At 38.6% G+C, this 24,467-nt stretch overlaps 1 protein-coding gene across 2 annotated transcripts in view; it reads left to right on the top strand.

Annotated features, from left to right (window-relative positions):
* Positions 1 to 24,467, top strand: part of INTS4 (integrator complex subunit 4) — a 105,317-nt gene that overhangs the window by 7,056 nt on the left and 73,794 nt on the right. For both annotated transcript variants that reach the window (XM_053670814.1, XM_037138560.2), the window contains exons 3-6: positions 7,086 to 7,203; positions 12,766 to 12,872; positions 22,257 to 22,442; positions 22,783 to 22,833. In XM_053670814.1, the coding sequence (XP_053526789.1) occupies positions 7,086 to 7,203; positions 12,766 to 12,872; positions 22,257 to 22,442; positions 22,783 to 22,833 (462 nt within the window). The remainder of the gene's footprint in view (positions 1 to 7,085; positions 7,204 to 12,765; positions 12,873 to 22,256; positions 22,443 to 22,782; positions 22,834 to 24,467) is intronic.

The following is a 24,467-nucleotide window of genomic DNA, read 5'->3' as shown; positions in this document are numbered from 1 at the left end:
ACATCAATGTATGGTTGCCTCTAGTGTGTCCCCTGCTAGGAATTGGCCTGCAGGGAACTGGCTTGCAACCCAGGCATGTGCCTTGACTGGGAATTGAACCGCGATCCTCTGGTTCGAAGACCTGCGCTCAATCCACTGAGCTACACCAGCCAGGGCTTGTTCGTTGTTTTCATTCACTCAAAATGTTCTAAATATTAATTCTGTGCTAGGAGTTGTGCTTCATATTGGTGATATAGAGATGAATAGGTGATTCCTGATCTGGGTTTAGTTGGGTAGATAAGCCAATAAATGTGTAATAAGGATACAGTGTTACAGGTGCTCTGAAATCTGGGACAGGTTATGATGTGACCCCAAAGCAGAGGAGCCTGGGTCCAGAAAGGCGTTATATAGTAGTAGTGATGCTTACAAAACAGATTTTGGGCAGGTGGAAAACAGGAGGAAAAGCATTTGAGAGAGAAGGAGCAGTTGGCTGGTGTAGATTTTAGGTTGAGGGCTCGTTAAGGGATAAGACGAGAAAAATTGAAAGGGGTCTGATCCTGAAGGGCCTCGTGTCCTTGCTTGTGGGTTTTCTTTTAGACATGTCACTCTGGGCACAGGATGGTGGAATTGGCTGGGGGCGAGACGGGGGTTAGAGTGACACAATAGCAGGTTGGTAAGTCTGAAGCAAGGTGGTGAAAGCCTGAAGCAGGAGTTTGAGTGGTGAGAAGAGCAGTTATTAGGGAGGGTTTCCCTGGGAGCAGTTTAAGTGTAGGTGTGAAGGTGGTGATTTATGTGTAGAAGGGGTACTAAGGGATTACTTGAGAAAGTAGAATTTGAGTAAAGGATCCAGATGGATAAAGAATGTCACTGGGTTCAATACTCTTATATTCTTTTATTAAATTTTAAATTTAATTTTTATTGTATTTTGTTCATTACCATTTATCCTCCTTATGCATACTCTTGTATTCTTTTTATTCTCTTTCTTTTCTTCTTGTATCCCTCTTATCTGCTAGGTTGACTTACTACTCCGCTCGCTGTGCAGCTCCCTTGTGTTCGGAGGAGTAGCTCTTCATTCTGGCTCTTCTTTCCTCTCTCACTGCAGGGTTAGGGTGTTTGACTAGTCCATTGTCTCTGAAAGATAGTTGATTCTGTGATGTTATTTCAGTGATTTGAAATCAATAAAAGAATTGGTTTTCATCGCTATTTAAAACTGAATTCAGCATCTCCCTTCATTCTCCAGTCTACCTTATCCCCGGAAACCGCACCACCATTAATGGAGACTCTTGAATCAGACACCTGAGAAAGATTCTTTATACCACCCTCATCCTTTCCTCCTCCCACATTTTCTTTCCTACCAAGTCTTGTTGATTTTAGTTTCTATATAATTCTTGAGTCCATCTACCTCTCTGTTTCTCCTGTTAACCTCAGTAATTCAAGTAATGATTATATTTGTAAAACTTACGAAATTTATGAAATATGACCCAAAGGGAAGAATCCATGGAAAAACCTCGTACAGCATATTGATTTACAGCCTGCAACATGAACGGAGCATGTAACCCATGGGCGTGCAACAGGCGCACCCTCAAACTCCTAATTAGGGTAATAACTTCCTTTCTTCTATTTATTTATTTATTTTTATCATTTAAACCTATATCCCCAAATACGGTTTACTTGTCTTTTTTAAAAAAGTCATATAATTAGAGAATAGTATGTATCTTTTTATGTGTGGTTTTTGCCCAAAACTCTATTTGTGAGATTCATTCATATTGTTGACAGTAGCTATAGTTCATTCATTTTTACCACAGTATATGATTTCATGTATGAATATACTGTAATTTCCCCCCAACTCCATTACTGATGGATATTTAGGCTGTCTCCAGTTTTTAACTATTATGAGAAGTAGTTTCATGAACATTTTCATGCACGTGTCTTAGCATGCATGGCTTGTATTTCCCCGTAGTACATACCCTGCAGTGGAATTACTGAGCCAGCTGTTCCAAAGCAGTGGTACCGGTGCACACTCCTGTTAGCACTGTGTGAGAGTTCTGGTTGCTTCACAACTTGTCAACAGGTAGAATTGTCTGTCTTTTTTTATTTTGACAGTTTCTTTGGATCTGTAGTGTATCACTATGGCCTTAATTTGTATTCTTTAGATTACAAATGAAGTGAAGCAACCTTAATATGTTTAATTGGCCATTTGTATATCCTTTTTGATTATGCCTTTTTGTATCTCTTGCCTATTTCTTGAGTTCATTATTACTTTTTCTTGTTGCTTCGTGGGAATTCTTTGTATGTGTACAGGGTACAACTTCTTTTTTTAATTTTTTTAATTTAAATTTATTGAGTTTAGAGAGAGGGGAAGGGAGGGACAGAGAGAGGGAGAGAAACATCAATGTCTAGTGCATCCCCTGCAGGGAACTGGCCTGCAACACCGGCATGTGCCCTGACTGGGAATCAAACCTCGATCCTCTGGTTTGCAGGCCTGTGCTCAATCCACTGAGCTACACCAGCCAGAGCTCTTTCTTTTCTTTATTTTGGATAATAATTTTTAAAAATTATCTTAAAAAAAAAAGAAAATTATCTTTGACATACAATATTATATAAGTTTTAGGTGTACCACACAGTGATTAGACATTATGGGAACAAGTTCTTGGTTTTTTTTTTAAGGTTTAATTTATTTATTTTTAGAGACAGGGGAAGGGAGAGAGAAAGAAAGGGAGAGAAACATTGATGCGTGGTTGCCTTTTGCATGCCCCCAACTGGATACCCGGCCCACAACCGAGGCATGTGCCCTGACTGTGAATCAAACTGGTGACCCTTTGGTTCACAGGTTGGCTGGCACTCAATCCACCAAGTCACTGGTGAGCTAGGGCTGTACAAGTTCTTTAATGGTTGTATGTATTATAAATATCTTATGTTCCAGTCCTTAAATATTATATTTTGATGAAAAGCAGTTCTTAATGTAGTCCAATATGGCAGTCTTTTCATTTGTTTTGTACTTTTTTTGGTTTGAGATAGAAGGGTTTGCCTGTCCTAAGCTTATTAAGACAATTTGCTACAACATTACTGGAAACTTTGGAATTGATCTGTGTGTATGTTGCTTGGGTATATAGAAATCCAAGCGCCTTTTTTTGAAAGGAAGGTTCTTATCGCTTTGCAGTACCGCCTTAGTTGTCAATCAGATGTCTACATATGGTAGGTATGATTCAGGACTTTGTCTGTTCTTATGCCAATACCATGCTGTCTTAGCATAACATTATAATAAATTAGACATCTGGTAGGATAAGTCCTCCCACCTTGCTCTTTAAGAATATTTCCGTTATTCTTGATATTTTCATTTCTTTGTAAATTTCGAAATCAGCTTGTAAAATTCTGCATCAAAACAAACAGTCTTGTAAGGATTTTGATTTTGATTTCATTAACTTTGTAGATCAGAGAGGGTTTGGGGATTGACATTTTATAATTTTGAGTCTTCAATCCATTAACATGGTATATCCTTATTATTTTAATACTATTTTATAGTTTTTAAAAAAGATTTTACTTATTTATTTTTAGAGAGGGAAAAGGAGAGTGAAAGACAGAAACATCAATGTGTCGTTGCCTCTCGAATGCGCCCCCTACTGGGAACCTGACCCTTAACCCAGGCATGTGCCCTGACTGGGAATCGAACTGGTGACCCTTTGGTTCACAGGCCAGCATTCAGTCTACTGAACCACACCAGGCAGGGCTGTTTTATAGTTTTTTGAGTAGAGGTTTTGTACATCTTTTTGTTATTCCCAGATATATAATGTTTAATGTTATTGTAAATAATATATTTTAACATTTTTATTATATTACAGTATATAACTGATATTCCAGAAGTACAATGGATTTTAATCTAGTAGTCTTATATCTAACAATCTTGCTAATAAGCTCATGTAACAATTTTAATAATTTTGTGTAGATTATTTAGGATTTAAAAACATTTTTATTTATTTATCTTTAGAAGGGAAGGGAAGGAGAGAAGGAGAGAAATATCAATGTATGGTTGCTTCTGGTGCATCCCCTGCTGGGAACTGGCCCCTGTTGGGAACTGGCCTGCAACCCAGGCATCTGCCCTGACAGGGAATCGAACCGCGATCTTTTGGTTCGCAGGCCCGTGCTCAATCCACTGAGCTACACCAGCCAGGGCGGATTTTTTTTTTTTTTTACAAGCAATTATATGAGCCAATAATGGCTTTGTCTTATATTACTATAATGATACCAGCTATCTTTTGATTAAAATTTTCTTGGTGTGCCTAATTCTGCCTTTTATTTTCATCTTTTTGATAGCCTTTTGTTTTAGATAATGAGCCATGTGAACATGTTGTTTTTCTAAAAAATCTCAATCTGACAGTTTTTATTTTTTAATTGAAGTATTTACTTTATTACATTTAATGTAGCTCTTGCTATATGTGAGTTTAAACATACCCTTGTATTAAATGCTTTCTGTTTGTCTTACCTGCTCAGTGTTCTTTTTTCCCTCTTGTTTCTTGCTATCCTTTGGAGATTCTATTTTAAATTCTCTCTTTAATCCCGCTTCATTAGCTTGGGAGTTATGCATCCTTTTGCACTTCTTTTACTGGTTAACCTAGATATTATCGCATGAATTCTTGACTTATCAAAATCAAATGTTGTATGGTATTTTTACCATTTTGGACAATGCAAGTACTTCAACTCCATTTATCAACCTTCCAGACTTACATGATTTTATATATATATATATATATATATATATATATATATATATATATATATATATATATATATACACATTTGTCTGTTAGTGGACACTTAGTTTGCTTCCATATCTTGGCTATTGTAAATAACGCTGCAGTGGACATAGGAGTGCATATATCTTTTCAAATTTCTTCGGATCAATACCCAGAAGTAGAATTGCTAAGTCATAGAGTAATTCTCTTTTTAATTTTTTTTGGAACTTTCATACTGTTTGCCATAGGGGCAACACCGGTTTGTGATCCTACCAACAGAGCATAAGGTTTCCCTTTTCCCTACATCCTCACCAACACTTGTTTGTTGATTTATTGATGATAACCATTCTGACAGGTGTGAGGTAATACCTCATTGTGTTTTAATTTGCATTTCTCTGATGACTGATTGGTGATGTTGAACATTTTTTCATATGTCTGTTGGTTTGGAGAAGTGTCCAGTCAAGTCCTCTAACGTTTTTTAATTGGATTTTTAAAAAAGATTTTATTTATTTCTTTTTAGACAGTGGGGAAGGGAGAGAGAAAGAGAGGGACAGAAACATCAATATGTGGTTGCCTCTTGCACACCCCCCACTGGGATGGAACCAGCAGCCCTTTGGTTTGGCGCTCAGTCCACTGAATCACACCAGCCAGGGTAGATTGTTTGTTTTTTTGGGATTTTAGTAGTATGAGTTCTTTATAAATTTTGGATATTAATCCCTTATTCAATGTATCATTGTCAAGTATCCTCTTTTAGTCAGTAGGTTGTCTTTTGTTTTATTGATGGTTTCCTTCGCTGTAGGAAAACCTTAGTTCAGGAATTGAGATGATTCAAACTGAGCAGCAGTCCCTTCCAAAGGCTATGCATTTTTATTTCATTCTTACTCATACTGTTGAATCCTTTTGGACTCAAATGGAGTTTGTTAGGTTGTGCCCGCTCCCTCTCCTATACCTTCAGCCTTACACGGTAGTTATTGCTCCCTTGGCTTCACTGGGCTGTCAGGAGCACTACTTACTTTGCTTGTCATCCATCCATCTCCTCACTTCCCGCAGGTGGCAGAACTTCAAGAAGCAGCAGCCCCAAACTCAAGGTGAATCTTTCTGGGTCTGTGACCATCTGTGCATGATTCTCATTCTTCAATTTTTCATTAATCTTTTTGTTTTCTTATACCTTTAAATGCATACACATACACTTTTTTCTTTTTTTTTAATCTGCACCCAAAGATTTTTTTAAAAATTGATTTTATATAGAGAGGAAGCAGGGGAGACAGACAGACAGAGAGAGAGAGAGAGAAGGGCATTAGTGTGAGATAGAAACATCGATCGGTCACCTCCGGTAAGTGTCCAGGCTGGGGATCAAACCTGCAACCTTTTGGTGTATAGGACGACACTCCAACCAACTGAGCCACCCAGCCAGGGCACACATTTTTTTTTTTTTGACATCCATATACTTTTCTGGTTTCCTCTGCAAGAAAATTGGTCTGTGTTGTCTAGTCTGCCCTTACTAGGAATACGAGTCTTGCCATTGTCTTTTGCTGGACCTTTGCAAGTATACTTAGATTTGGGCTTTCCATATTAACCATTATATTGATGCTGGATTGGTATTTCAAAATGACTTTCCCAAGGTTATATACACATGATAAGAGAGGTGCCAAGATTCCAGGCCTTTTGACTTTATATCTGTTGTGCCCTTCCCTGCTGAGGCGTCCTTGTCGTGCTCAGTTACCTCCTTAGGAACTTAGGATGTTGTACGACGTACTTGAGAACAGGGGATGAACAAAGGGACATGGTTCTTTTTGTCTCGGGGGGAAATTTCTCACCATAGGATTCTTGGTGTAAATTAGAGACCATCTCCCAGTATTGAAAGTGAAAGGGCCAGACTACTCATGCTTCCACCTATAGCCTAGGTGCAAGAGCTAGACCCAGTTAATTACACTTACTTGCCCCAAACTTCTAATGAGGATATGGTGACCCAAAAAACAGGTGATAGCATTGGTAGCTGCAGCACCCATTTTCCAGGGGCTGCAAGAGCAGTGGTGCTGGCAGGATTGTTGGGTGGCTAGGCTAGCAGTACTGGGAGTGCACGTCGGTGCAACCCATTTCTAACTGCGCAGGAGAGGAAAGTTACTTTTAATCCCCAAAGCTCATTTCTTGTTAGAAGTTAATGACATGAGGAAGGCATACAAAAATTCCCATTTACTTTGCAGTATTTGGGCATAACATACTGATTAAGAAAGCTCTCTCCTCTGAAGTACTATACATAGTTAAGCCTTAGAATACTTGGATCATTGAATCTCTTGAAATGTTCGTTTTTCGTGTTCTGTTTGTTGGCTAGCTGAGAGTAGAGCATCAAGGTAACAATAGCTTCTTTTGTTGCAGGAGAATGATCCATCTGTGAGACTGAAAATTGCATCATTATTGGGGTTATTGTCGAAGACAGCGGGATTTTCACCAGACTGTATTATGGATGATGCCATTAATATCCTACAGAATGAAAGTAAGTTGCAATTTAAAAGCTGTACAACTAACTAGCCCTGGCTGGTGTCGCTCAGTGGATTGAGCACGGGCCTGCAAACCAAAGGGCCTGCAAACCAAAGGATCGACATTCGATTCCCAGTCAGGGCACATGCCTGGGTTGCAGGCCAGTTCCTAGCAGGGGACACACAAGAGGCAACCATACATTGATATTTCTCTCCCTCTCTCCTTCCCTTCCCCTCTAAAGATAAATAAATTAAATCTTTTTTAAAAATAAAAAATAAAAGCTGTACAATTAGAGCAGGAGTCTCTAGTTCCTTTTGTATAGAATTTAAATCAAAATTTTATTGTGTTGATGTTAAAAAGGAATTTGAGGATGATTCAATAAAACTATGTACATATATTGACATTAGAGTTAAAATGTAGTTTTGTCTCTTAAGAGCCATTATTTATTGATTCTACCAAGTGCCATATGCTTAAACTATTTTACATGTGATAGAAGATAAATGTTATTGTTGCTATTTTATAAGTGGGGAAACTGAAGTCCAGAGAAGTTAACTAACTTGTTAAAGGTTAAGTCGTGTAAGACAGAGGTGAGTGTTGAGTGTGCACATTAACTCAGACGCTACGGCAGGTGCTGTCCTGGTCACGTGGCTCTCACAGTTCAGTTCCTATGAAAGAGACGTCTCCCAGGTCTCACGTGTTGTTGCTTTTTCTAAACATTTGTTCCTTGTTGATGCCCACTAACATTACTTGTCAGTGTTAAAGTGAAATGGAAAACTACTTCATCTTTTTAATGGTTTTGATTTTTTTTAGTTTATTTATGTACAAGATTTCGTTACAGAGTTAGTTCCTCAGTTACCTTAATGCTTATTTTTAAATTAAATTAAAAATCCTTTATTGCTGTTTCTGCAAATATTTTGATTTGTTTGAATTAGTTGTGGTTTCAGAGAATCGTTTTATTTCATTTGGGGTATACATATGTAAACAAATGTGACTTTAAATATTGGACAACATTTACACTATAAACTTAAGTTATGAGAGAAATAAAGGGCAAGTGAACTCAGACAATCTAAATTTATTTATTGTACAACCGTTTACTGTTAACAGATATTTTACATATATGGCTCATTAGCTGAGATTAACAACTTTTTAAAAATTTTGTTGGAAACAACTTTGTATTAAAATTATACTTGCATTGAATTTCTTTGTTTAAAACCTTTATTGTATTTTTTTACATTACCTTTTAGTCCCCTTCTACCTCCCCCTCCAGCAGTCACCACACTGTCGTCCAAGTCCATGAGTCCTTCTGTTTTGCTCAGTCCCTCCACCCCTCCCCTCCCCTCCCCACTAGCTGTCATCCTGCTCTCCGTCTGTGATTCTGTCTCTGTACTGAATTTCGAGTAGACTTTTAATTCACAGGAAACAATGAAAATATTTTTACATTGTTTTCGAGAGGGGAGTTTGTGTTATTGTAATGGCAATATAAAGGAAATTTTCTTTAATGACATTAAAGAAAAAAATTTTAATTTCTACTATTTTCATAAAACAGTTTGTTTTACATATTACTTTTACTTATATATATTGTATGTGATTTTACTTACAGTGAATGTACTATTTGTGTGTTTTACTGTTTTCACTTTACATATAGCTTTTTTCATGTTTCTACATTACCTTCATAATGTGTATAATGTGGGTAATATGTGAAACACCAACAGGTACAAGAGCATATTTCTAATTTTTCACTTTTAGAGATAAGTGACCAAAAAATCTATTTCTTTTAAAATCACCAAAACAATCACATTGCCTCAGTACAGAAGTATCTTTCTTTTCCATGGGAAGTTCTTAAAGGAGCTAGCTATATGCATGCAAGAATTTCATATGTTAAGATTGGGAATTTCATAGAGCTGTAGACTTTTTGAGCTGTAAATGGCCTTACAGAAATCATCTTGTCTAAATCCTTTATTTTGAAGGTGACAGGAACTAAGTCTCAGAAAGATGAAGGGAGTTTAAGTGAGTTCATTTAGTTAAGAAGTAGCTGAACTTGCCCTGGCTGGTGTAGCTCAGTGGATTGAGCATGGGCCTGCGAACCCAAAAATCATGGTTTGACTCCCAGTCAGGGCACGTGCCTGGGTTGCAGGCCAGTTCCCAGCAAGGGGACTCATGAGAAGCAACCATACATTGATGTTTCTCTCCCTCTTTCCTTCCCTTCCCCTCTAAAGATAAATAAATAAAATCTTAAAAAAAAAAAAAAGAAGTAGCTGAACTGAATGAGAACTTAGTGTAGTGCCCTATCTCATGGACCACAGTGTAACTGAAGCACTTTACCTCCAAAATAGAACATGATGAGGGAGTTAATTTTGTTGCAAATATCTTAGCCTTTAAAAGAGACTGAAATTATGCAGTATATGTGGAAATAACTGTTTAACCTTTTGTTAAGTGTTCTGAGTCTGTTTCTCACTTAGTTGTAAGAGATTTGATCAGAGCCTTTGCTGGTTTCCAGTTACTGGCCTACCTAGAATCGAAGAAAATAGAACTGAAAGAGGCCACAGAGATCATCTAGTTCAGGCCCTTTATTTCATAGCCAAGGAAGATAAGTGAGATAAACTCCAGAGAGATAAAGTAACTACTACAGTAATTCTTTATTATTGTGGCTTAGAGTGAAGCCATAGATTTAGTTAAGGGTGGTGAATTTAGTAGAGTCTTTTGGTATTTTTTCCTGGGGCTCATTGTTAGAGATACACGAGAGGTAGAGGTGGGAGAAACCAGATAATCTGATCCAAGTGCCTTTATTTGTTGCTGCGCTTAAGAGCACCTGAGTCCAGATCTACTGCAGCCCCGAGGGGAGGAAGGAATGGGGTTTTTTAAAAGAAAAAGTGCTGGGTTTATGAGGGTATAGGGGAGGGGTTATTCTTTTGTTTTTCCATGAGGGTGCCTCAAGGTTCCAGGATGTGAGCTAGGTCTGTGAGTTAGGTAAAGGGCAGGCAAAGGCCTATGAGTTAGGTAAAGTTCCCAGGTACAGGAGGGGCAGTCTGACCACTGGCCACTGTGGCTGGCGCCAGATGTCTATTGAGTTTCTATTAAGCCTCGGGCTACCAAAGCAAGTCGGGATAACTGAGTCAGGAGCAGTCCGATGTGTTGGAAAGCTGGCCCGGCTGGGTCCTGAGCAGTCTGGCAGGTTGGGAAACTGGCCTGACCCTTCCCCTCATCACTTCCAGCCTCTCCTTCTAGGAAGGCAGAGAAAGGCCTGGCTCCTGTGCATTTGGTGCTAAAGCAGCTGAAGAGGTCTCAGGAGAAGGAGGGAATGTCATTAGTAGTTGACTGTCTTCTAATCTCTTCATCCTGATGTCTCCTCTGTCTTCAGTGGTATCCCCCCAGTTGGATCTTTTCTGGTCCAGTTTCTGTGTAGAATAAACCTCCTGTTTTAATGGTCGCTCGGCTGTGTAGGATAGGGAGGCAGGCATCCAACTGCGTCGTTTAGAGGCCTCACATCCCTGCCTCTTCCCTGTTTGGGTCTTACGTTTTAACTCTCCAGTTCTGAATCTTCCCGGGATATTATGGCTAGAATTGATGTGCTTCGTAGGGACATTTTTCTCAGTAGTTATTTAGTATTAAATTTCTCAGTTTTACCCAAGAGGTTTTCATCTGCTTTCTTTTTTGCCCCCCAGTTACAGCTTACATTCAGTATTATTTTGTGTTAGTTTTAGGTGCACAGCGTAGTGGTTAGACAGTCATATACTTTAAAAAGTGTTCACCTGGATATTTCAATATCCACCTGGCACCCTACACAGTTATTACAATGTTATTGACTATATTTCCTGTGCTGTCGTATATCCCGTGACTGTTTTGTAACTACCAGTCTGTATTTCTTAATCCCTTCATTTTTTCAACCCAGTCCCCCAACCTGCTTCCCCTTGGCAACCATCAGTCTGTTCTTTGTATCTGTGAGTCTGTTTCTGTTTTGTTTGTTTATATTCTTTAGAGTCCACATGTAAGTAATGCCATTTTGTCTTTCTCTGACTGACTTATTTAACTTATCGTGATACCCTCTAGGTCCATTCATGTTATTGCAAATTGTCTGCTTTTTACCTTGAAAAGATTTATCAACTTTTCTCCTCTGCCTACCTTTATTCTCCTATTTTCTTTGTATTTGCAAGTTTATACCTCTTAATTTCTTTGTTCTTATGTTAATGATGTTTCAGAAAAATAATGATAAACAGATGTGTTCAATCTACTATGTTTAACTGGAAGTCTTACTAAGAGATGATTTAATTAGTGTTTTCTAAGCTTTAGTCATTTGTATATCAGGCATACCACTTTTCACGCATTTGCTTCACATCTGTACTATGGTTTACTTAGTGTCTTTTTTAAGTGGACAGTTTTTAAAAGTAAAGTTAAAGAGGCTCTTTATGTTAAAAGGAAATTAGTGACATGTGACATCAATAGATAGTAATGGCAGTTTTTTACTATGTACATTAAAATGTATACATGGTTATTAATATAAAAATGATGATCTGAATGCCACCTAAAATCCTTTTGTATATCACTAGCATTTAAGAGCTATATTCTGGCCCTGGCTGGTGTAGCTCAGTGGATTGAGCACAGGCCTGCAAACCAGAGTATTGTGGTTCAGTTCCCAGTCAGGGCACATGCCTGGGTTGCAGTCCAGTTCCCAGCAGGGGACGCACGAGAGGCAACTATACATTGATATTTCTCTCCCTATCTCCTTCCCTTCCCCTCTAAAGATAAATAAATAAAATCTTTAAAAAAAAAAGAACTAAATTCTGGAACAAAGAAGAGAATCTGGCTAAGATGATTGATGTTGATTTATTTGGATTTGGCTTTTTGCTCATTTATTAAACATTTAATGGGCATATAATGAGTCATGCTAGATTCTGAGAATACAGAGGTGAATAAAATACAGTCTTTTCTCTCAAGGTTCTTTCAGTTCCCTGGTTAATTGGATATGAAAATAAGTAAGTTTAGTAAAGTGTTAAGAACAAATGTAGAGGGTGTAGTGGAAACACTGAGAAGGACACGGTCCATTCTTGGGAAAGAGGAAAAGCTTCACACGGGAGGTGACATTTCAAGGTTTAGCAGGTGCTCCCTGAGGTGTGGGGTTGAGAATGGAGTTGGGTGTGGGTGAAGTCATTCTAGGTGGAGAAGTTGTCCTGAGCAAAGATAGTGGTACATGAAATCTAAGTAATCGGAAAAAGGGTGCTAGAGGAGGCTTGAAAGAGATGAGGCTAGAAAGGTAGGCAGGGCTGCACATTGTAGAGGGGCTAGTATGTATATGTGTATGTGTGTATATGCGTGCGTGCCCTGCTAGGGAATTTGCACTTTATCCTCAAGGCACTGAAAAGCCCTGAATTAATCAGGCACTAAACGTTTTTGGAGCAATATGGCCCACCCGTGGAGGACTCATGTTTTTAGATATAATCCGTTTAGGAACTTAGCTTTCAGTTTAGGGGAAACAGGTATCAAGCAGCTGACAAAAAACTACACTCTTTACCCAAGTAAACTTAGTTTCTTTAGTGATCTCCTTTCAAAATTCTGTAACACAACTTTCCATCTTCTTTTCTAGAGTCTCATCAAGTCCTCGCTCAACTGTTGGATACTTTGCTTGCAATTGGCACCAAACTCCCAGAGAATCAAGCTATCCAGATGCGATTAGTTGATGTAGCCTGCAAGGTAAGAGTAAAATGGTTAGAAACAGGGTTGATTTTTTCTTGAACGGTTTTGGCATGAGCTGCAAGAACTGCTTAGATCTACAGTGTCAGTTTGTAACCGGTAATTGCCAAGGATTTTTTAATGGTTTTAAGAGCTATTTCATTTTGTTGTTTCTTGATGTTGGATTAGAAATAAAGTTGAGTAATTTCTAATAAAATTAACTTTCTCATTTTCCCAAAAGAAATGGAAAGAATATAGTAGCTACTGTGACTACTGTGCCAAATACAACCACTCTGCTTATTATGGTACCTCATATTTAGTTTTTCATTTGTTCCTCATAGTCCTTTAGTTAAGTATTTTTATCCCTGTTTATAAAGGTGGGAATTAAGGTTTAGGGAGTTTAACTTGTCCAAGTTTTCATAGCTAGGAACTTGCAGAACTAGTGTATAAACTCTGTTTTTTCTGATTCCAAAGCTCATGCTCTTTTTGTTATGCTTTGTTGACTCAATAAACAGATCAACTAGACCCAAACAAGTGTTTGGGAAAGGTTTTTTTAAGTTTCTTTTTTCAGATTATAAAAGAAGTAGACACACATTAGTTGTGTCTTTTGATTTAATTTGAAGCTTTTAATTAGCTGCCTTTTGTATATAACAATAGCTATTAAAGCTTGTAGAATTGGCTTTACTTTTAATCTTTGTGATAAATTGATTTTGACGTTATAGGAAGACAGGTATGTTTGAATTGAAAACAATATTATATTAATGGAATTAGAACACTATTTCTGCCCTGGCTGGTGTGGCTCAGTGGGTTGGGTGTTGGCTTGCAGACCAGCAGGTCGCAGGTTCTATTCTGAGTCTAGGGCATATGCCTGGGTTGTGGGCCAGGTTCCTGGTGGGGGTCTTGCAGGAGGCAGCCACATGTTGATGTTTCTCTCCCTCTCTTCCTTCCTCCTTTCCCCTCTCTAAAAATAAATGATTAAAATAAAATAATTTCTGAGCTCAAAAAAATGTTCTAGTTTCTTAATACAGAACAACAGTAAACACTTTGACAAATATAACATTAAGAGCCAAAGTAGAAAAAACGAGGGACTACTGAGAGAGTAAGTATATCTCGGTGTGAGAGAATGTATTTATGAGGTCTGTCTGGAAAAAGTCCAACCATTAATATAAAGAGAATGGTTTGTGCAACATCGATGTAACCTGGCAGCCAATGAGAGTGGACTGGAATGCGCGTGTGTGGTCAATGATGATTCCACTGTACTAGACAGTGTGGGCAGTGGACGCCATTGAGCGAGCATGTATACTCTCTGGCCATTGCCTTCAAAATGACTAAGCAATAGAGCAATGAATCTGCATCAGATTCTGCATTAAGCTTGGGCATTCCTCCATGGAAACCATTCAGATGATTCAGAAGGCTGCATCTGTGGGCAACTGGTGATTGGTAGCTTCATCACGACAATACACCCTCATGCATCATGTCTGGTGCAGAATTTTTTGGCAAAACATCAAATCACCCAGGTGACTCAGGCCCCTTACAGCCCAGATTTGATGCCCTGTGATGTCTGGCTATTCCCCAAACTAAAATCACCTTTGAAGGGGAAGAGACTTCAGACTGTCAATGAGATTAAGGAAAATATGACAAGGCATATTGATGGCGATTGGAAGAACTGTGTGAGGTCCCAAAGTGCTGCTTTGAAGGGGACTGAGGTGTCATTGTCCTAGGACAATGTTTCTTGTATTTTCTTCAGTAAATGTCTCTGTTTTTCATATTACATGGCTAGATACCTTCTGGTCAGACTTCATATATATCTGTGAGGTTGTGCTCGTAAGAAAGGTGTTGTACTAAATAAATTGTTATTCAATGTGAATAAACTGATGACAAGTAAAGAAATTGAATTAATAATGAAAAACAGAACAAAAATCTGCCCACAAAGAAAATTCATGCCCAGATGTCTTCAAATCAAACATTTCAGTAAGAATTAATACCAGTTCTTCACAAACTTTACCAAAAAACAGAAGAGGAGGAGATATTCCCAGTTCATTCTCTGAAGTGGGTATAACCCCAATACCAAAACCACATGAAGATATTGCAAGAAAAGCAAATTGTAGACCAGTGTGTCTCATGAACATGAACATGAATGCAAAAATCCTTGACAAAATACTAGCAGATCAAACCCAGCAATATGTAAATAGGATTATACCACATGACCAAGTGAGATTTATCCCAGGGATGCAAGATTGGTTCAACGTCTGAAAATAAATTAATGTACCATAAAAATAGAATAAAGTATGAACACCACATGATTATCTCAATAGGCATAAAAAAGACATTTGATAAAATTTAACCACATTTCAGTACAAAAACACTAGAGATACTGAGAGTAGAATGGAACTTTCTCAACTCGATAAAGGGTCTCTGTGAAAAACTGACAGCATCATACTAGTAACGAAAGACTATTCTTCCCCAGCCTAAGATCAGGAATAAAACAAATATGTCCTTCTGTCTCCCTTCATTTCTTTCAGCGTTATACTAGAGCCGCTAACAGCCAGGGCAGTTGTTCAAGGAAAAGAAACAAAAGGTAGCCATATTGGGAAAGAAGAAGTAAAACTATCCCCGTTTATTCGTATAACGTGATCTTGTATATTAAAAAATCCTAAGGAATTCCCCAGAAAAATATTAGAATATGAATTGAAAATGAAAATGAAATTAAGAACAACCCATTTACAGTAGCATCAAAAATAATAAAATACTAATAAATTTAGCAAAAGAAGTATAAAACTTATACTTAATGATAACATTTTAGAGGGAACCAAAATAATTAAAACAGTCTTTTGAAAAAGAACAACAGAATTTTGGCTTTACACTTCCTGATGTCAAAACTTAGTACAAAGCACCTGTAAGTAAAACAGGGTGCTGTATAAAGATAGCTATAAAGATCAGTGGAATATAATCGAGTCCAAAAATAAACCTGTATGTCTTGTCAACTGATTTTAATACCAGTGAATGGAAAAAGAATGCATATAACATAAAATTTACCATAATAACCATTAATCACCATATTAATGTACAGTTAAGTAGCATTAAACTGTGTGCTACCATCACCGTCATCCATTCACAGAACTCTTTCCAGTTTGCAAAACTGAAACTGGGCCCATTAACTGTAACTGCCCGTTGCCCTTTTGCCCCAGTTCCTAGCAAGCACCTTTTTATATCAGGACTTTATGAATTAGACTACTCTACGTACATCATATAACTGCTGTAATATATAATATTTAATTTTTTGTGCCTGGCTAATTTTACTTAGCAGCTGCCTTACTGTTTGGGCAGCTGTAACAAAAATACTGTTATACTGTTAAAAAGTATTTATACTGTAAACACTTAAAAAAACAGGGAGGCTTAACTTAAACTTTCATTTCTCACATTTCTGGCTGACAAACCCAAGATCAAGCTGCCAGCAGATTTGGTGTCTGGTGATGGCCTTCTTTCTGGGCTATAGATGGCTCTCTTCTGTGTCCTTGCATGGGAGAAGAGGGGAGCTCTCCGGAGTCTCTTTTATAAGGGTGCTTATCTTGTTTATGATGGCCCCATCCTCATGACCTAATCACCTCCCCAAATCTCCATTTCCAAATACCATCACACTGGGGATTCGATTTAAACATAAGAATTTTCGGGAAACACATTCAGTGTATTACATGTCCTCAAAGTTTGTCCACGTTGTAATGTGTCAGATTTCCATTCTTTCTTAAGGCTGAATAATATTCCCTTATATGTATATATGACATTTTGTTTATCCATTCATCAGTTGATGGTCACTTGGGTTGCTTCCACCTTTTGGCTATCGCAGATAATGCTGCTGTGAGCAAGGTTGTACAAATATCTCTTCAAGTCCCTGCTTTCAATTCTTTTGGGTATTGTTATGGACTGAATTGCACCCCTCCAGATTTGTATGTTGAAGCTCTGACCCAATGTGATTGTATTTTCAGATGGGGCCTTTTACGACAGAGTTCAGGTTAAATGAAGCCAAAAGGCCCATTCTAATCAGATAGGTCTGGTGTCCTTACAAGAAGAGGAAGAGAGACCAGACTGTGTCTGTGTGTGCATATAGGAAAGGCCATGTAAGGACACAGCAAGAAGGTGGCTACCTGCAACCCAGTAATAGGACCCCGTGTGCTGGCACTTGTTGGACTTTTGGCCTCCATAGCTGGGAGAAAATAACTTCCTGTTCGTTAAGCCACCCAGCCTGTGGTATTTTGTTATGGCAGCCGATGCAGACCAATGCAGGTATATACCAAGAAGTAGAATTTGCTGGGTCATATGGTAATTTTATTTTTAATTATTTGAGGAACTGCCATACTGTTGCCACAGTGACTGTACCCATTTTACCTTATCACCAGCAGTGCACAAGGGTTCTAATTACTCCACATCCTAGTCAACATTTTTTCTTTTCTTTTTTGGCCCCAGCCATCCTAATGGGTATAAGTGGTATCTTGTAGTTTTGATTTGTTTTTCTATAATGATAAGTGATTCATGATGATAAGCGTGTTTTCTTTTTTTAATTTATTTTTAAAATATATTTTATTGATTATGGTATTACAGTTGTCCAATTTCCCCCCCTTTATTCCCATCTTCATTCCACCTCTTTAGTTCATGTCCATGGGTCATACATTTAAGTTATTTGGCTTCTACATTTCCTGTACTATTCTTAACCTCCCCCTGTCTATTTTCTACCTACCATCAAAGCTACTTACTCTCTGTACCTTTTCCCCCTCTCTCCTCCTCCCACTCCCCTGTTGCTAACCCTCCATGTGATCTGCATTTCTATGATTCTGCTTCCGTTCTAGTTGTTTCCTTAGTTTGTTTTGTTTTTATTTTAGGTGTGGTTGTTAATAATTGTGAGTGTGCTGTCATTTTACTGTACATGTTTTTTATCTTCTTTTTCTTAGATAAGTCCCTTTAACATTTCATATAATAAGGGCTTGGTGATGATGAACTTTTTGAATTTGACCTTATCTGAGAAGCACTTTATTTGCCCTTCCATTCTAAATGAAAGCTTTGCTGGATAGAGCAATCTTGGTTGTAGGTCAAGCGACCCTTTGGTTCACAGGCCTGCGCTTAATCCACTGAGTCATACCAGACCAGCCAGGGCTAGAGCTTCGTCCTGATATACCAAGGTTGCAGGTTTGATCTCTAGTCAGGCTACATATATGAGGCAACCAATGAATGCATAAATAAGTGGAATAACAAATTGATGTTTCTCTGTCTCTTTCTCTTCCTCTTTTTCTCTAAAATCAATAAATAAAAAAAGAGAAACAAATGGGACTACATCAAAGTAAAAATTTTTTGAACAGCAAAGGAAACCAACAAAATGAAAAGACAGCCCACTGAATGGGAGAATGTGTTCAACACCTTATCAGAATGTGACACATCTGATAAGGGGTTAATACCCATCATTTATAAAAAACTTATAAAACTCAACACCAAAGAGAGAAACAATCTAATTAAAAAGTGGGCAAAGGACCTAAATAGGCACTTCTCAACAAGGACAATAGAAAATGTCACTAATCAGAGAAATGCACATTAAAGACACAATGACATGTCACCTCACACCTGTCAGAATTGTCGTCATCAATAAATCAACAAACAAGGGTTGGTGAGAGTTGGAGAAAGGGAGGAAGGGAACCTGTGTGCACTATTGGTGGGAATACAGATTCGTGTAGCCACTGTGGAAGGCAGTATAGAATTACCTGAAAAAATTAAAAATAGGACTGCCTTATGACCCAGAGATTCCACTTCTGAGAATATATCTAAAGAAACTGAAACACTAATGCAAAAGAATATATGCACCCCTATATTCATTGCAGCATTGTTTACAATCGCCACAATTTGGACACAGCTCAAATTTCCCACAGTATGTGGATGCATTAAAATTGTGGTACATTTATACAGTGGAATACTATTTGGCTATTAAAAAGAAGGAACTCATACTCTTTGCAATAGCTCTCCAGGATTGACCTGGAGAGCATTATGTTAAGTAAAAGAAGCCAGTTGGAGAAAGACATGTACCGTATGATTTCACTAATGAACAAAATAAACTAACGACAACAACAAAAAACCCAGAAACAGACTCATAGATAGAGGACTGACTAACAGCTGTCAGAGGGGACCAGGGTTGTGGAAATAGGTGGAAAAGGTGACGGGATTAAGCAAATGAAAAAGAAACCTCATAGACATGGACAACAGTTTGGCGATTCCCGTAGGGGTGGGGACAGGTGGTAGATGAGGGTATAGGTGATAGGTGATGATAGAAGGAGACGACTTGGGATGGTGAACACACAATACAGTATACAGATGATTTATTATAGAATTATACACCTGACACCAATACATTTTATTAACCAATGTCACCCCAATAAATTCGGTAGAAAAAAACCATAATTCAAGTATCAGAGTACATCACGAGATATAATAGTAAATGTTGTTAAATTTTTTTGTGTATATATTTGTGTGTGAGTACTATGTTGCAATGTAATGGATGTTTCTTACTTTGGGCCTCAGTCTAAAAAGTTTAAAAGGCACAGTTCCACACCATGTTATGACTTACTATGCAACCTTGTTTTATTAAGGTGTTTTTGTTCTTCTTACAGCATTATATAAATAGCTTATTATAGTAGCTTTGGACTAGGTATAAGAAAGAGATAACTGCCCTAGCTGGTGTAACTCAGTGGATTGAGCGCAGGCCTGTGAAGCAAAGGGTCGCCAGTTCGATTCCCAGTCAGGGCATGTGCCTGGGTTGCCGGCCAGGTCTGCAGTAGGGGACACATGAGAGGCAACCACATATTGATGTTTCTCTCCCATTCTGTCTCCTTCCCTTCTCCTCTCTCTAAAAATAAGTAAATAAAACGAAAAAAAGAGATAACTGATAATTTGTTTAAAATATGGTGAGAAGAGCTAAAATGAAAAAAAGGGTGACAGTACTAAGTGTTGGCAAGGAGGTGGCAAAATTGGGGCATTTATGGATTAGTGATGGATGTGTAAATTAGTACCAAGCCTTTGTAAAACTATTTGGCAGTGTCTTCTTAAACTGAACATATGCATGCCCTATGACTCAGCAGTTGTATTCCTAAGTATATATCCAACAGAGATGTGAACATGTACACCAAAAGCCATATTCAAGAATAATCATAGTAGCAGTCAGAGTAGCCCCAAACTAGAAATAAGTCAAATATCTATCAACAGTAGAGAGGATTAATGGATTGTGGTATATGCGCAAATGGAATACTATACAGTAAATGGGAATGACTGAACCATATCTGTGTGGCATACTGTAATCTCCATTCTCACAAAGATAATATTAAGCAAAAGGAACCCAACTTATTTAATTTTTTTGAGGTTTTTTATTTTTAAAAAATTTTTTATTGATTATGCCATTATAGTTGTTCTATTCCCCCCTTCATTCCCCTCCACCCTACCCCCCTTTAGTTTATGACCATGTGTCTCAAGTTCTTTAGATTCTATATTTCCCATACTATTCTTGCCCCCCCATCTATTTTCTATCTACTGTCTATGCTACTTATTTTCTGTACCTTCTCCCCCCTTCTCCTCCTCCCACTCCCCTGTTGCTAACCCTCCTTGAGATCTTCATTTCTATGCTTCCACTCCTGATCTAGCTGTCTTTTTAGTTTGCTTTTGTTTTAGGTGTGGTTGTTAATAACTGTGAGTTTGCTGTCCTTTCACTGTTCATGTTTTTTTAACTTCTTTTTCTTAGGTAAGTCCCTTTAACATTTCATATAATAAGGGCTTGGTGATGATGAACTCCTTGAATTTGATCTTATCTGAGAAGCACTTTATCTGTCCTTCCATTCTAAATGCAAGTTTTGCTTGATAGAGCAATCTTGGTTGTAGGTCTTTGAATTTCATGACTTGGAATACCTCTTTCTTGCCTAAGGTCTCTTTTGAGAAATCTGCTGACAGTCTGATGGGAACTCCTTTGTAGGTGACTGTCCCCTTATCTCTTGCTGCTTCTAGGATTCTCTCCTTCATTTTAATCTTGGCTAATGTAATTATGATGTGCCCTAGTGTGTTTCTTCTTGGGTTCAAGTTCTTTGGGACTCTCTGAGCTTCCTGGATTTTCTAGAAGTCTATTTCTTTTGCCAGATTTGGGAAATTCTCCTTTATTATTTGTTCAAATAAGTTTTCCACTGGTGGCTGTTCCTTTTCCCCTTCTGGTACCCCTATAATTCGGATGTTGGAGTGTTTAAAGATGTCCTGGAGGTTCCTAAGCCTCTCCTCACTTTTTTGAATTCTTGCTTCTTGACTCTTTTCTGTTTGGCCATTATTTGCTTTCTTCTGGTCCACTCCATTGATTTGAGTCCCAGTTTCCTTTTCATCGCTATTGGTGTCCTGTGCAATCCCATTCATTTCAATTAGTTTCGCCTTCATATGTTTGTCTAATTTGTGGCTGTAATCAACCAGTTCTGTGAGGATCCTGATCACCAGTGTTTTAAACTGTGCGTCTGAGAGTTTTGCTATTTCTTCATCGGTTAGATTTATAGGCTCTGGGGCTTTGAGTTCTTCTTGAGCCATTTTGGGTCTGTTCGCACCCGTTAAGTGTGTCCGACTTATTTAATTTTATAAATACAAAAATACACAAAATAAATCTGTGCGTTAGAAGTTAATGCCCTGGCTGGTGTGGCTCAGTGGATTGAGTGCTGGCCTGTGAACCAAAGGGTTACCGGTTGGATCCCCAGTCAGGGCACGTGCCTGGGTTGCAGGCCAGGTCCCCACCTGGGGGGCCTATGAGAAACAACCAATCACACATCGATGTTTCTCTCTGTCTCTCTTCTTTTCCCTAACTCTAAAAATAAAATAAAATCTTTAAAAATAAAGATGTTAAGGCACTGGCTGTTTTTGATGGTGGTGGAGTAGTTACTGAGAAGGGACCCAAGGGGGTTTCTAGGGTGTTGGTCATGTTCTGTTTGTTTATCTGGGTGACTGTTATATGTGTGTATTTATTCTGTAAAATTTAATTAAGCAGTACACTTATGATTTTTACATAATACTTTATGGATATTAAGTTTTAAAAATTTATAAATTTTTGGTTTGTGTTTAGATTTGATAACAAATAAGTGCAATTTAGAGGCCATTTTTAAGGTATTCAGCCCTCCCTTTACAAGGCAAAATGCCAGCTGATGGGACCACAGTGATGAAAAAATAGGAGTCTTATTTTTTATTTTCTAAGGATTTGTGATTCTTTTTGGAAGACACATACTCAAGTAACATGATATTAGTCAGGCTGTGGGGAAAATGTAGTGTTCAAAGTCATTCCTAAAGCTGATAGAATGCTTTTGTTTTGGTTTTTATTTTTGAACTCATCTTAATCATGTCCTTTATTTCTGTCTTTTATAGCACCTGACAGATACTTCCCATGGTGTAAGAAACAAGTGCTTGCAATTACTTGGTAACCTTGGCTCTTTGGAGAAAAGTGTCACAAAGGATACAGAAGGCCTAGCTGTCAGAGATGTCCAGAAAATTATAGGGGATTACTTCAGTGACCAAGACCCCCGTGTCAGAACAGCAGCTATAAAAGCAATGGTAAACAGGGTCGTGGAAACTAAATGGGGACAGTTTTGTTTGTTTTTCATTTGTATATGGCTAATGCTGCCTTGCATACATCCTGAATCTCCCTGCCAGGGTATGTCTTAAGCATACTTTCCAGGAAGGCTTGGTAGCATCAAAGAGCTCAGAGGCACACATTTCTGCATAACAGATGTGATTTTCTTTGGGCTTCTTATTTATATACCTGTGATTTTGAAAAATGGGAAGGGAACCATGTTAATCTGATATAATGGGGGAAAATATACGAGATTTTGGGGATACATTGGAAGTATGGGTCTTTTTCCTCAATCACTTAAACTATATCTTTATTTCATAGTTGCAGCTCCATGAAAGAGGACTGAAGTTACACCAAACAATTTATAATCAGGTATCTTAAATGACTTATCTGCCAGGGAAGGGGAGGTTGGGAGCTGGGAGGGAGGCACACTGGTAGGCAGCGTTTGAGAACGTAGAGCTTCATCTCGCTAATAGCGTAGCATTGATTGCGGTGAATGTGAGGTTGTATTCAAAACATACATTCTAAGAAGAGAAAGGGGGATATGTAATTGAATAGCACTAGTGTTACAGGTGGACACAGGTAACCAGGTTCTTGGTGATTGGGACAAAGAATTGAACCAAACACCCAGAGTTGGGAGCAGACCAACTCCAAGCAAAGATTGACCTCATGGGCTGGAGGAATTTTATTATAGATCCCTCCTGGCTAGTTTTGGTGGGCTTTTAGTGCACATGTGCAAATAGGTGTATTACTTTAAAGCTATCACGCATATGGTCTCCCATGATTTTCCCTGATTGGCCACCAGAGAAGGGATCCCAAAGTGTTACCAAATGGACCCCTCCTTCTCCTGGGGTCTACTGTACTATGTTTGTCTTGCCTGCTGCCAGGGAATTATAGCTTTCCACGTCAGAGATTGGTGAAAAGGAAAGGAATTACTTATTCAAAAGTTATACAGACTTAAGAGTAACGACTTAATGACTTCATTAAAATCTTAAAGTCCCTTAAAACACCCACAGACCTTCCTTTCTCCCTTTGCCCAGTCTTGGGTACTGTATCTCAGGAAAAGAAATAGAAGTCTGTGGCTCAGGTAGCCCCTGGCTCTTCCCAGTAATTTGTGCTCGGCTGGCAGGCCTCCCTAGGTTCCTGGCACCATCAGCTGTGTCACTGGGATCTCCAGTTCTTAATACAAAACCACGTGGCACCTTCTCATTGCCCATTAGCAAAAGTCCTTTCACTTCTTTCCTTCCCACAGGATCTCTCCTGCATTCTTCTAAGCTGCTCAGAGAGAGCTCTGCATCACTGCTACATCTTGCTTTCCAGTTTCTTAAGCTGTGTGGCAAAGGGAGACCCAAAGCCACATGGTTGTCCCCTACTAAAGCTGTGTTGGTTCTTCTCTTCATGGCTGCTGCACCTGGGTTTAAATCCCAGCACCAGTCTTCCTCTGTAGCCCCATTTCTGACTCCTCCCACAGTTGGCTATGCTTGCCAGCATTCCTGTATTTTTCCAGCTTTTCTGGGCTGCTGTAGTAAGTCAGGGCAGGCGAGGCCCTGTGGTGTGGAGCCAGGCATCTCCAAGCTCTTATGCAGGCTCTGTAGCCAGGGAGAGTTGCCTCCCAGTTATATCCTGGGTGGAAGTCACTCCCATCCCCCTGGCTCAAAGCATGGCCACAGTTATTTAGCATATTTATGAAACCAGTTGAAGGTTATAGATATGTTAAATGAGTTAAATGATGGTTCTGGAGGTTGTCTGCAAAACAGCTCTCGATGGCCCTGCTCCATGTGTCCTAGTCCCAGTTCAGACTTATGGGGCTGAGGACATCTTATATTTTTAATATTTCCTGGACACACTGAGTTCTGGATCCCATTACAGATTGTTCTTTTGGAGGATCCCTGGCTGTACCATCTAACACTAGTATATGTGGAAAGAACTTTTAGGAGGATTTATGTATCTCATTATAAATATCAGTATAAAAGGGAAGTATGGTGTTCAGAATAAAGAAAGTGGTA

This window comes from Artibeus jamaicensis, unplaced genomic scaffold, assembly GCF_021234435.1.
Source record: "Artibeus jamaicensis isolate MK-2021 breed Jamaican fruit bat unplaced genomic scaffold, CSHL_Jam_final contig_64, whole genome shotgun sequence".
Taxonomy (NCBI): Eukaryota; Metazoa; Chordata; class Mammalia; order Chiroptera; family Phyllostomidae; genus Artibeus; species Artibeus jamaicensis.
Note: the sequence above shows the minus strand (reverse complement) of the source record. Positions and strands in the feature narration are given on the sequence as shown.